This window comes from Crocodylus siamensis, chromosome 9 (assembly GCF_052110815.1).
Source record: "Crocodylus siamensis isolate JL-2025a chromosome 9, ASM5211081v1, whole genome shotgun sequence".
Taxonomy (NCBI): domain Eukaryota; kingdom Metazoa; phylum Chordata; order Crocodylia; family Crocodylidae; genus Crocodylus; species Crocodylus siamensis.
Window position 1 is genome coordinate 65,364,847 of NC_143403.1, and position 12,635 is coordinate 65,377,481.

The window sequence follows — 12,635 nt, forward strand, 5'->3', positions numbered from 1 at the left end:
TGCTACGGCATCATCTGCAAGACTCATGCTGCTCTCATCCAGTTCTAAAATTAAGCCCTTCACCGGCTTCCCTGTAAATGTTTAATGTCAATCAACAAACATTTCACCTGGTTTCTAGAAACTGTAAGTTTTACCTCTTTCCTTCCACCATCTTCCAAAGAAACTTATAAACTTATTGAAAATTGGAAAATGGGTTTCTGTAGTCACGTAGGGTTGAAGATATTCAAACCCACTTACAGAACTGATTAAAAAAAAAAACAGAACAAACCAGACCAAACCCACTTTTGCCATGGGCCAGTTGAGAAAATGTTAATTTCTCAACCTAACACCCTGATGAGAAGGGGAAGTCTAACACCAGGCACAGCAATCCTACTGAATTCAGGCAGGGGGAGAGAGGCAGAGAATACAGTGAGAGTCTGAATGAAGAGAAACAGGGTAAAACTCTGAACATCTGTTGTCTAAATGCCTGGTAGCACCTCATTCTTCTAACTGAAACACTCTCTGCGTCAAATGATCAGCGTTTTAGCTTTCTAACCAACCATTGTTGAGAGAATTTAGCATCTTAGGAATAGTAGGATCAACCCAACAGCTAAGAGGTTAAGAGCTGCTTTGGAAGTGTATTTTATTTTGGAGCCTATGGCTATGTTAAGAGATTTGATATCCTTTCGGTCTCCCATCCAGTTTGCAAGAGAGAGATTCCAAGTCGCTTATTACGGGAGTTGAGGAATTAACAATGGGATGGACGCGGGGTGGAGGGGGTGAGGAGGGTGGAGAAGTTGTGCTGTGCTGTTTTTCCAAGTAACTTTGATAGCTTTCCTCCTCTTCTCCTCCTTGTGACTGGAACAGAAAGGAACAGACGGAGTGGCAGGCAACATTCGGTGTCAACAAGGAGGATGGTGGCACTATATGATTATGACCCAAGAGAAAGTTCTCCTAACGTTGATGTAGAGGTATTGATTTAAATCACAAACAAATGCAACTGTTTTGTTTTTGGTGGTTGAGACATGCTCTTGAACATCCCACTCAGGAGTCACACAGGTCTGCTCAGCACATTATCTAATGATTTAGGAATACAGTGAAATCATACTGGTGTATGTAACAGAGCTACCGAAAGAAACAATGTAGAGTTTGAGATGATGGGAATACACATTTGCTAGAGTGAGAGTGGAAATATTTATTCCCTATCTACCTCGCATGTTTCCTAGAGTATGGATTACTTTTCAGAAGCATCCCAAAAACAGGTAGCCTGAAGCACAGCAATTAATTTTGAATGCAGAGGTTACGAACTTCAAACACCCTCGCGTCCCGAAGGCACCCGTTTTTTCTTGTTTATAGATTTCATAGACATCAGGGCTGGAAGGGACCTTGGAAGATCATCGAGTCCAGCCCCCTGCCCAAAGGGCAGGAAGTCAGCTGGGGTCATAGGATCCCAGCAAGATAAGCATCCAGTTTGCTCTTGAAGGTCTTCAATGTAGGTGCTTGAACCACCTCCGATGGCAGGCTGTTCCAGACCTTGGGGGCTCGGACAGTAAAGAAATTCTTCCTTATGTCCAGTCTGAAACGGTCTTGCAGGAGTTTATGACCATTTGACCTCGTCATCCCTTGGGCTGCTCTGGTGAACAAACGTGCCCCCAGATACTGGTGGTCACCCCTGATAAACTTCTGGTGGCCACCAGATCACCCCTGAGCCTACGCTTTTCCAGGTTAAAGAGCCCCATGGCTCTCAGCCTATCATCGTAAGATCTGTTTTCCTGACCTCTGATCATGCGCGTGGCTCTCCTCTGGACTCTCTCAAGCTTCTCCACATCCTTTTTGAATTGTGGAGCCCAAAACTGGATGCAGTACTCCAGCTGTGACCTCATCAAAGCTGAGTACAGGGGGAAAATGACATCCTGGGATTTGCTCGAGAAGTATCTATGGATGCAAGCCAGCGTTTTGGTTGCTTTACTGGCCGCAGCATCGCATTGGAGGCTCATGTTCATCTTGTGGTCAGTGATGACCCCCCAAGTCTCTTTCTTCCGTAGTGCTAGCCAGTGTAGCACTGCCGAGCCTATAAGGATGCTGCAGGTTTTTCTTCCCAAGGTGGAGAACCTTGCATTTTTCAGTGCTAAACACCATCAGTTTCTCATCTGCCCATTTGCTGAGCCTGTCCAGGTCAGCCTGGATCACCCACCTGTCTTCTGGCGTGGATGCTTTGCCCCAGAGTTTGGTGTCATCGACAATCTTGGCCAGTCCGCTCCTGACTCCAATGTCCACATCATTAATGAAGATGTTGAACAATATGGGTCCAAGAACAGAGCCTTGGGGGACCCCACTGGTCACAGGACACCATGATGAGTGGCTGCCATCAATTACTACCCTCTGGGTCCCACCACGGAGCCAGTTTCCCAGCCAGCAGATCATGGTGGACCCAAGGCCACAATTGTCCAGTTTCGCCAAGAGGTGATCATGGGATACCAGATCAAAGGCTTTTTTGAAGTCAAGATATATGACATCAATTTCTTCTCCCTTGTCCAAGTGATAGGTCACCTGGTTGTAGAAGGTCGTAGGTGGAGCTTTCTAAGCCGTCCTTCTGCCTTGTCTATACCATGCCCCTCACAATGGTATCTATCTTATGCAATTAAGACCGTGTTTCCTCTACCCTCGTGCCCATCCACAGGCATTTTCAAATCAGCGAGGAAGGCAGGCAGTGCAGCCACTTGTCCTGTTACATTCAGTGTTACCTGGCATCTCCTCCACCTTGACACGATCAACATTTTAGCTTTCTAACCAACCACTGTTGAGAGAATTTAGCATCTTAGGAATAGTGGGATCAACCCAACCTTTCTGAGACCAAACACATCGTGCTAGTGACAGCAGGCTGTTTGTGAAGCTTATGGAAAAGCAATGCAGCCTAAAGTTGCCTGTGATTTTTATTTTTTATGGGAGAACACATTTCCACCTACTCTATTTGAGACAAGTTTTGTACTTGATTAGTTTTTATCTGGGGCAGAGTTTACCTTTTCTGTCACTGAATCAGTTTTGCATCTAAAACTGCAAAGTGTGAGAGTTTCATAGTTAGTAGGGTTGGAAGGGACCTGAGCACATCATCAAGTCCAACCCCCTGCCATGGCAGGAAAATGTACTGGGGTCAAACAACCCCAGCAAGATGTTCATCCAGCCTCCTCTTAAAGACCCCCAGGGTAGGAGCCTGCACCACTTCTCTTGGAAGCTGGTTCCAGATCCTAGCCACCCTGACAGTGAAGTAGCGCCTCCTGATGTCTAGTCTGAATTTACCCTCTGCCAGCTTGTGACCATTATTTGTGGTCACTCCTGGCAGTGCTGGGGGAAACAGGGACTCCCCCAATGCCTGCTGGTCTCTGACTAGTTTTGAAACAGGCCATTAGATCCCCCCTCAGCCTTCTCTTGTGGAGGCTGAACAGGTTCAGGTCCTGTAGCCTCTCTTCATAGGGCCTGCCTTGCTGCCCCCGATCATGCAGGTGGCCCTCCCCTGGACCCTCTCCATGTTGTCCACATCCCTCCTGAAGTGTGGCGCCCAGAACTGGACGCAGTACTCCAGCTGCGGCCTGACCAGTGCCGCAGAGAGGGGGACGATCACCTCTTTGGACCTGCTCACGATGCATCTGCGGATGCATGACAAGGTGCGGTTGGCCTTCCTTACTGCATCCCCACATTGCCGGCCCATGTTCATCTTGGAGTCAATGATGACTCCAAGATCCTTTTCTGCCTCTGCACTGACGAGAAGGGAGTTCGCCAGCCTGTAGGTGTGGTGCTGGTTCTTCCTCCCCATGTGCAGCACCTTGTACTTGTCAGTGTTGAATCCCATCCTATTTTCGTCCACCCACCCCTGTAACCTGTCGAGGTCCGATTGCAGCCTATTCCTCCCTTCTGGCGTGCTCACTTCTCCCTACATCTTAGTGTAGTCTGCGAATTTGAACTGGGTGCTTTTTACCCCCTAGTCCAAGTCACTGATGAAGATGTTGAACAGTGCGGGCCCGAGGACCGAGCCCTGGGGAACCCCACAGCCCACATCCCTCCAGGTCGAATAAGACCCATCCACCAGCACTCTCTGGGTGCGGCCCTCCAGTCAGTTGGCGACCCATCTGACTGTGTGGGTGTCAACACCACAGTCCCCCAGTTTCTTAATGAGAACGGGGTGAGAGACAGTGGCGAAGGCCTTCTGAAAGTCCAGAAAGACTATATCCACTGCTACCCCTGCATCTAAGGATTTGGTGACTTGGTCGTAGAAGGCCACCAGGTTGGTCTGACAGGACCTGCCTCTAATGAACCTGTGTCGGTTGCCCCTAAGCATAATCTCCCCTGCTGGTGCCTCGTGGACATGTGCCAGGACAACTCTCTCAAAAAGCTTACCCAGGATTGAGGTAAGACTAACTGGCCTATAGTTTCCTGGGTCCTCCTTCCTCCCTTTTTTGAAGATGGGAACCACATTGGCCCTCTCCCAGTCCTCTGGCACACCAGAGCACCACGAGTGCTCGTAAAGCTGTGCTAGGGGTCCCGCAATGACCTCTGCCAATTCCCTCAGCACTCTTCAGTGGAGATTGTCAGGACCAGCTGATTTAAATGTGTCCAGTCCCTCCAGAAGTTCCCTGACTAGGTCCTCTCTGACCCTAGGCCTGGGTGCATGCCCCCCCCAGGGCCTACGGGGGTCCCGGTGCGGGGGCGTGACAAAGCTACAAGTGGCCAAGACTGTAAGGCTTTTATGGAAAGGCCCCATATTGTCCCGTTTTGCATGTGGCTCTCCCTCTTCAGCAGCGCCACCCCTAAAGTAAGCACCCTGCAAAAAAGTATGTGCAAGGACTGACGTGGTCACGCACCAGACCTCCTTCCTACTGCATGGGGAGTGCCTAGAGGTGTCACACACTATTCTCCTTGGAGGCTAAAGGGACTGGGGAGGTGAGATGTTGCAACCGGGGAGAGTCCCTGGTAGCAGATCTCCAGCGGAGATGTCACTGGGCACTGGTAGCAGATCATGGGCCTCCTGCTTGTCCTACCTACCCTTTGAACCACAGCAGGGTCGGCACTCCATGAAGAAGATCCTCCTTGAGATTTCCTTCCACGATTCTCTGTACAAAGAGAGTGGCACTCAGACCTAGTTCAGACCTGGTCAAGAAATTCCTGGGGTCAGTCATTTAGAAAGAGGACATTTCTGCTTTCTTCAGATGACTATTTTTCTCCCATAATTCAACACCCCAAGTCACCCAGTTGTCCAATAACTAACTTAGAAAAAATATGGATGCAGTTTGCCATTAATGCAACAGATGGTAAAGAGCACAAAAACACTAAACCTTTTCCATTGCTGAATGTAAAAGAAAAAAAAAATGGTAGAGACTATGCTACAAAATAAGGAAACCTGTATGGGGTTTATTAAATTTGATCTGCACAGTAACGCACCATGACCACTCATACTTCCCTCTTTCCACAGGCTGAGCTAACCTTCTGTACAGGAGATATTATTGCAGTATTTGGGGAAATTGATGAAGATGGATTTTACTATGTAAGTTTCCTTTTATTTGATTGTTTTAAACGGCACCTAGAAGCATTTCTTACTGCCTCACGTAGTACCTGAAAGAGTGGTTCACAGACAATGAGTCATAAAATAACATCTGGAAGGTTTTCAGGTCACATTTCCATCTTGAAAGTTTGCTATGGTGCCAGTCCATTAACAGTGCCCCTTGATAATACGTAGCCACCTACTGCTGGTCATGCCTCGTCGATGTAGATATGTCCAGGCGTGTCTGTGGCTAAAGTAATGGCTGGGGCAAATGACTTCTGGAGAGAGGCTGAGGGCACTGGGTTTATTTAGTGTGGAGAAGAGAAGATTGAGAGGGGATTCAACTACCTGAAGGGGGTTACAGAGATGGACCTGGACTGTCCTCAGTGTTGGCAGATGACAGAACAAGGAGCAATGGGCTCAAGTTGCAGCAAGGGAAGTTTAGGTTAGATTTTCGGGAAAAAAACACTCTCACTAGGAAGGTAGTAAAGCACTGGAACAGGTTGCCCAGAGAGGTGATGGAAGCTCCATCCTTGGAGGTTTTTAAGACCCAATTAGACAAAGCCTTGGCTGGGATGATCTAGTTGGGGATGGTCCTGCTTTGAGCAGGGGGTTGGACTAGATGTGACCTCCCAAGGTCCCTTCCCACCCTCGTTTTCTATGATTCTGAATATAGCCACATAAACGTTCATCTGACATAGCCCATGACTAACTCTCTGTGGCTCAAGTGAAGAATATTTCAACGGAGAGTTCACAGGAAGATGGCAAGTGAGAGGCTCAGAGATGGCGAGTTAAACTGTCTTGTCCAGGATTTATCACCTTACTATTTAACTGACAGTATGGGCAGACTTAACATTTTTGTAGCTCTCCAAGTGCCAAAAAGTGTGTGTAAAAGCATGCAGCTGATGACGTACTTTAAATCAGATGGCAAAAATGACCCTGCATGGAACAGGAGCAACTGCGAAACCTTTTCCCACCCATTAAGATCCTCAATTTATAGAGATCACTTGTCTGAGCAAAGGAGCTTTGTGGGGGGAGTTGGGAAGGAAGAGTGCAGAGTGGGTGGGGAAATAACCCTATGTGGTCAGGGCTGGTGAGCAGTTCAGAGGCTAAAATTATCTCCTCTCAGCTTGTTGACAAGGGTTTGCTTTCCTGGATCAAGGGAACACAAGAACCCAGGTTATGCCTGCAAGACCATAATGTACTTGGTGTTGCAATGCTTGAATTTTAGGCATCCTGCTGCCAGAGGACCTACAGCCCTGAGTTAGGGGCTTAAGGCCCACATACGTTGTATGGGGAGAGGTAAAATACCTGAGGATAGGACCCACAGTATCTATTCATGCTGAGGGAGGAGCCACCTAAGGTAGCCAATAGGAAAGTGAAGAGAAGCTATAGATACCTTGTCCATCAGGAATCACAACCCTGATTTTCCTCTGGGAGTTACAAGCCTACACCAGCCTTTCCTCACAATGGCAGGAGGAAGAAGTGGTGATGTCCTCGAATGCTTATCTAAAAACAGAGCACTCCCCTGGGATACGTGATACCCACGTTCAATATGTCTGACATTTGACTGAATGAAGATGGCAAATACCTAGCGGTTGGGGCACCCAGGAGGGAAGAGAACTAAGCTCATGGCTAATTTAACATAATGAAACAGTCACTGGATTTTATATATATATATATGTATAACCTTCCAGATGGGTAACCACATAGAAGACCTATATAATTGTCCTTACTCTCTCCCCTGCCACTTGGCCCAATACAACGTTTTATCATCCCGAAGAGAAACCTGTCCCAGACTAACAGACTTTAATGGGCTGGCAGGGGCAGGCAGTCCATCCCATTGGTCAGACCCAACATTTGGGACCAGAAGACAACCTGAGAGTCATCAGCCAAAGTCAGAAAGCAGCTAAGGCTCATAGGAACCAAGTGACAGGCCAAGCATTGTGGTGCAGGAGCGTGGGGCTGGAGATCCAAGCTGTTTAGCCCAGTAACCAATCTCTCTAGGAACAGCTGTAGAGTGTTAGCTGAGTGAATTAATCTTCATTAGACCCAGTAGACTAAATACCTTTTCTGAGATCCCAACTACTGGTGACTAGAGCGGTCACCGGAGATGGGGGAAGACGCAGGTCCACATTTCTTTAAGCACATCTCCCATATTCTTGCACTAAGCTGCAGAGTAAAAGGGGAATTCTAGTTTCATACCACTCTGGTTTTGGGGGCCCGATCACAAGTGTTGCCCTCCAGTATCTCAAGCCCTGCAGGCAAGGTAAGTGGAAGATAATGCCTTATGGCTCACCAGGTAGGGGCTTAGCCAAGAGGGCTCCAAAGTGGAACCTTTCGCTAGGTTAGGTGCCTTCGAGTAGGATTCACAACAGCCAGCGAACTGAGCAGGGGATCCCGTACCACATCCAGCAGGAAGTGGTGAGAAAAGAGTGCATTCAATTCTGGCTCTTTCCCAGGCTTGAGCACCTAATTCTGGGCTGCGCTTGGCATGGCCTCCACTTGGCATTCACAGCCTGGAACGATCTCCTGGAGTTAGGGCTGGTTTAGGGACCTATTCAAGTCAGAAGAATTATGTGGGACAGCGGGTTTGGACTCCCATGCCAAACTGCTAATGAAGTGGTTCCATTTTAATTATGTGCATCCCATATATTCACCAGGAAGTGAATGCATGGAGTAACCTAAACCGAGAGGTGGTGTAATCTCCACCCCTCGAGGTTTTCAAGACCTGGCTAGACAAAGCCTTGGTGGGATGATCTAGTTGGGGCTGGTCCTGCTTTGAGCAGGGGGTTGGACTGGATGTGACCCCGAGGTCCTTTCCAGCCCTAATCTTCTATGATTCCCTGAACACGTCATGCCCACAGATGGCACTTGAATGATAGGTACCTGATGTATAATAGGTTGTAGTACTAATACTATCTATATAAAAAGCCTACAATGGATAACCTTTGCTGCTGAAGCACAGGATTGGGGAACCAGAATATTAAAACTCTGTGCTGGCTTCAGTCAGATTTCTCATGTGATCTTGGACAAAGTACAGTGTCTCTACCTCACTCTTTTTCTCATTTTTTTAACTGAGAAAAAGTAATTGTTTTTTAATTGAGAAAAGTAATATTTCCCTTCTTCAGAAGATTTGTGCATTTTTTTAAAAGCATAAACCAGTTCAATTTTTACTATGCCATAGGGTGAACTGAATGGACAGAAGGGGCTGGTTCCTTCAAACTTTCTTGAAGAAGTGCCTGATGATGTAGAAGTCTATCTTTCTGATGCACCATCACGATACGCTCAAGACACACCAATGCGTACAAAAGCAAAAAGGGTAAGCAACTGCATTAAAAAGAAATAATCTTTTCAATTTTTCCATACAGTATCATCTCTTATTTTGTTTCGATATTATTTTTTCACATTTTAAAAACTCATTTGTCCATTTTAGGTAATCTTAACTTTAAATTATGGAAAGAGTTCAGTTATCCTTCCACTAGTCTGCCATATACACTTAGAAATTACAGACCTAAATTAAAAAAAAAATCATTCACCAGAATCTTCCAATTGTAACTTTAATTTCTTCAGCTATTTCTAGTGAAAGTGCTCACAGTCTCAAACTTCAAACTCTACATACTATACACAAATACCTAGGCGAAAACACAAGCACTAGGGGATGGGGAAGGAGTGGGACAAACATTAACTCAAATATGAAATGTAAAGAATAGCTGATTTAACAATAATTTCCTTTAACCTTTTTTAAGATTTGTCTTCCCAACATGAGTTAGCTGCCCAAATCTTATCCTTTATGAACTATTACTCATATTTAGAGTGAATCATTTTTGGTTTGTTTCATCACTGCAATATTTTTATATATTATATATTTTTATATATATTTTTATTTCTTTGCTCATCTGCTTGGAAACAGAAGAAGAGTGTTCATTTCACACCTTAATAAGGCAATGTAGCCTTCACGTAAGTGAGCAACTGAAGATACCAATAAAGATATCAATTAAAGCTACCTGACAGTATCTAATGCAACAGTCTTGAAACTTAACTGTGGAAAAAGGAAATATGTCTCCAAAATCATTGGCCCTAATGTAACAAGATACAGACACTTACTGTGTGTATTTGAAAATTAGCTTATTTCCAAGAGACAAAGAAATCCTTTGAAATTATAACTAAGGGTTTCCTTCTAATTAGGGTTCACTTTACAAAGGTCAACATTTGGAACATATTTCTTCATGAGCTAAATGTTTCTGTTTACATTGAAAGAGGAGTTTAGTGTCCAATTACGCTACAAACAGAAGCTGCATATTGCATTGTTAGCCAGTCTGGGATATCCAAATTCAAAGTCTGTAGATAAAGGAAAAAAGCACAAAACCCACCACCCTTAAAGAATGAGCAAGTGAGTTGTAAGCAGATCAGTATTGTAGTTTACAAGGGTATAGTTGGTTCTGAAACTCATTAACCTCAAACTTTCTGCCTTAAAAAAATGTGTTTTCCATGATCGATTATACCCCAGTTTGCCTATGACTTCAAGAATTCTGAAAACACGCACCCCTGCATATGCTAGTTTTATCCAGAGACAGTGCAAACATTTGTGAAACACTCTAGTAGTAGCTTGGTTTACCAATGCAATAAGTGTCAATATGAAACATTGCAGCTCACTTAATGAATGCATTAGACTAAATATATGGTATCTTCAGGTGTACGTTGGGGTGCTTTACCAAGTTGTTTTTCATTAGAATTAGACCTTGATTTAAAATCAAAGTAGGCTTGAAGCCCTTTTGCTTAATTCACTGTTGTACAAGACAGCAAATCGCTAACATGTTAACATCTTAATGGGAATTCAAGATATTAGGTGTCCCTGAGGCATGATTTCTACTACAAAAACAGCATACAGTACCACATTTTGTTAGCGGGGAAAAGTAGTTGCAATAGATTGAGTATAAATAGTTGTAGCATTTTCATTGAAGTGCTTTTGATGATTAAAATAGCTCTGTTTAAAATATTTAGGAATGCTGTCATATTCTAAGTATTGTACAAGTGTTCATCTTCACCTGGCAATCATATAGCTGCAGCACACACGCCAAGCAATCAGGGTCTTTAAGCTTTCTTTGATTGCAATTAAGGTTCATTTTAGCTTTTTTTTTCTTTCAACCAGTGTGCCATCTTAAATATGTATATACAGTAGGTTAACCAACTTTAAAGAAAAGGCATTTAAAGGACATAAAAAAAAATAGGTGATCATATATAGTTTGCACATATCTTCTGGAACTGTTTGGCTTATATAGATTGCTGATTTATAGTACTTAACCCACTGTTTAAATTCCATAGCTACAAGTGTCTCATCATTCTTGTACTCACCGTCATCTTGAGTACTGACATGCAAAACTTTGTGATTTTTGCCAGAACGATGGTAAAATGGCAGTCCCCAGATCATTGTTTGAAAAAACAAAAACAAAAACGTGTAATTAATTTAAGGTCCCAGTCAAGTGTATATTTTCTAATGTCTACACCTTTTCTCACAATTGCATGTGTGGGAAGCTGTACTTATGTATTTTCCATTATTTCTGGATGGCATATTAAACTACTGAAGGAACAAATCAAGCAGACCTTTTTTTTAAGTGGGTATTGGGACAAAAAGTGATGTTACCAACTTTCTTGATGATGAATAGCTTTCAACTATTCAATAAACTATAACAATATACCTAATAGGTTCCTCCTGAGAATACAGGTACATCAAGGAGAGCACCATCCCCCACAGTCCATCTCCATTCTGGGTCACCTCCGTCATCTATGGGTTCTGGTAGCCCCGGGAGAGGCAGGGAAATATCCTCGAAAAAGAAAAAGGGGCTGCTTTCCAAAGGCAAGAAACTGCTGAAAAAGCTGGGTGCAGTGAAATGATTCATGTACTTCTGGACAACTTGTAAAGCTTCCAGTCTATGTATTTTTTTTTAAACTTCAAAACTAGGGCTTTCATGACTATGCAGTACATCTTTACAGAACCTTTGTATTTTTTAACCCTTTCTGACATCAGTAGAATCATGTGAATTGCTTAATCAAACAGCAAGAAAAAAAAAGGAAGTGGATTTGTTGCTACTAAAGCTCAAAATGTTGCCAATGTGCTTTTTTTCGTCAAAAAAGGGACAGATTTTGGGGAATTAAGGACAGAAGGCTAACATCTTTTTATTTGAAGTCAACTCCACACCTATAACTCCACTGGATAAGTCTCTGCATTGATTCTTCTTTGATCATAATGGGGGGGGAAAAAGAAAATCCTCTAATCCTTATTCAAAGAGATCACCCCACAATACCCAGTATTTATCTTTTAATAAAAATGGTCTTGAAACTCCTAGTTTAATCCGCCTTGATGTTTGCCTTATTAATGCACAATGATTTGTACTGTCGAATAAATATACAGCGTATACTTTGTATGTACTGTGTATTCAACTGTCTTCATCCTCTGAGACATGGTAATTCAAGATCACGTAATGTGTTGCTGACTCCATTTAATGTCTGATGTAACTCCTGGAGTCTGAAAATGTTGTGCAAGATGCATTTTTAAAATATTTGTATAAGTTCCTTTAGTCTCCATATTCAGTGTACAAAAGCCAGATACTGCATAAAAGTACTCAGAAAATGCACATAGTTTTAATCATTCAAAATGTTTTAGAGCTCCTGGCATGACTAGTGTAAAAGTGTCAGTAAACTGCCAGAAAATAAAAATAATCCGTGTCCCCCGTGTGGTCTTGTTTGTGGAAGTGCAGTTTTCAGTTTAAAAAAAATCATTTTTCATCTTACCGATGTCAGAATCAGGATGAAATGCATGTATTAGGCTCAGCAGTGAAAAGTTGTGTTACATACACAAAACTGTAGCCAGTTAAAAAGCTCTAACAATTAATTGATTAGAAATATCTCAAAACACTAACTTCAGTATTGGCGTTTCTTGATTTAAGCCATCTTACAAGTTACTGGCAGTAACATTGGCTGTTACTATTTTGTAATTCTTGTCCATTTGTAAATTGTTTTTACTGTTTATACATACTTTTCAGACTGCCTTTCTTTTGTAATTTATGGAAGGTTTATAAATGAATGATCAAAGCTTTCCCCATTGTGTCTTCAAAGAATTATG

At 43.5% G+C, this 12,635-nt stretch overlaps 1 protein-coding gene across 11 annotated transcripts in view; it reads left to right on the top strand.

Annotated features, from left to right (window-relative positions):
• RIMBP2 (RIMS binding protein 2) overlaps positions 1-12,277 on the top strand; it is a 328,093-nt gene extending 315,816 nt beyond the window's left edge. For 10 of the 11 annotated variants that reach the window (XM_090061952.1, XM_090061954.1, XM_090061961.1 and 7 more), the window contains 4 exons: positions 847-950; positions 5,444-5,515; positions 8,700-8,834; positions 11,219-12,277. In XM_090061952.1, coding sequence (XP_089918078.1) covers positions 847-950; positions 5,444-5,515; positions 8,700-8,834; positions 11,219-11,407 — 500 coding nt within the window. In that variant the 3' untranslated portion in view covers positions 11,408-12,277. Of the gene's footprint in view, positions 1-846; positions 951-5,443; positions 5,516-8,699; positions 8,835-9,425 lie in introns of all 11 variants that reach the window. The other variant, XM_090061956.1, reaches the window with a different exon arrangement.
• The last annotated feature ends 358 nt before the right edge of the window (positions 12,278-12,635 follow it).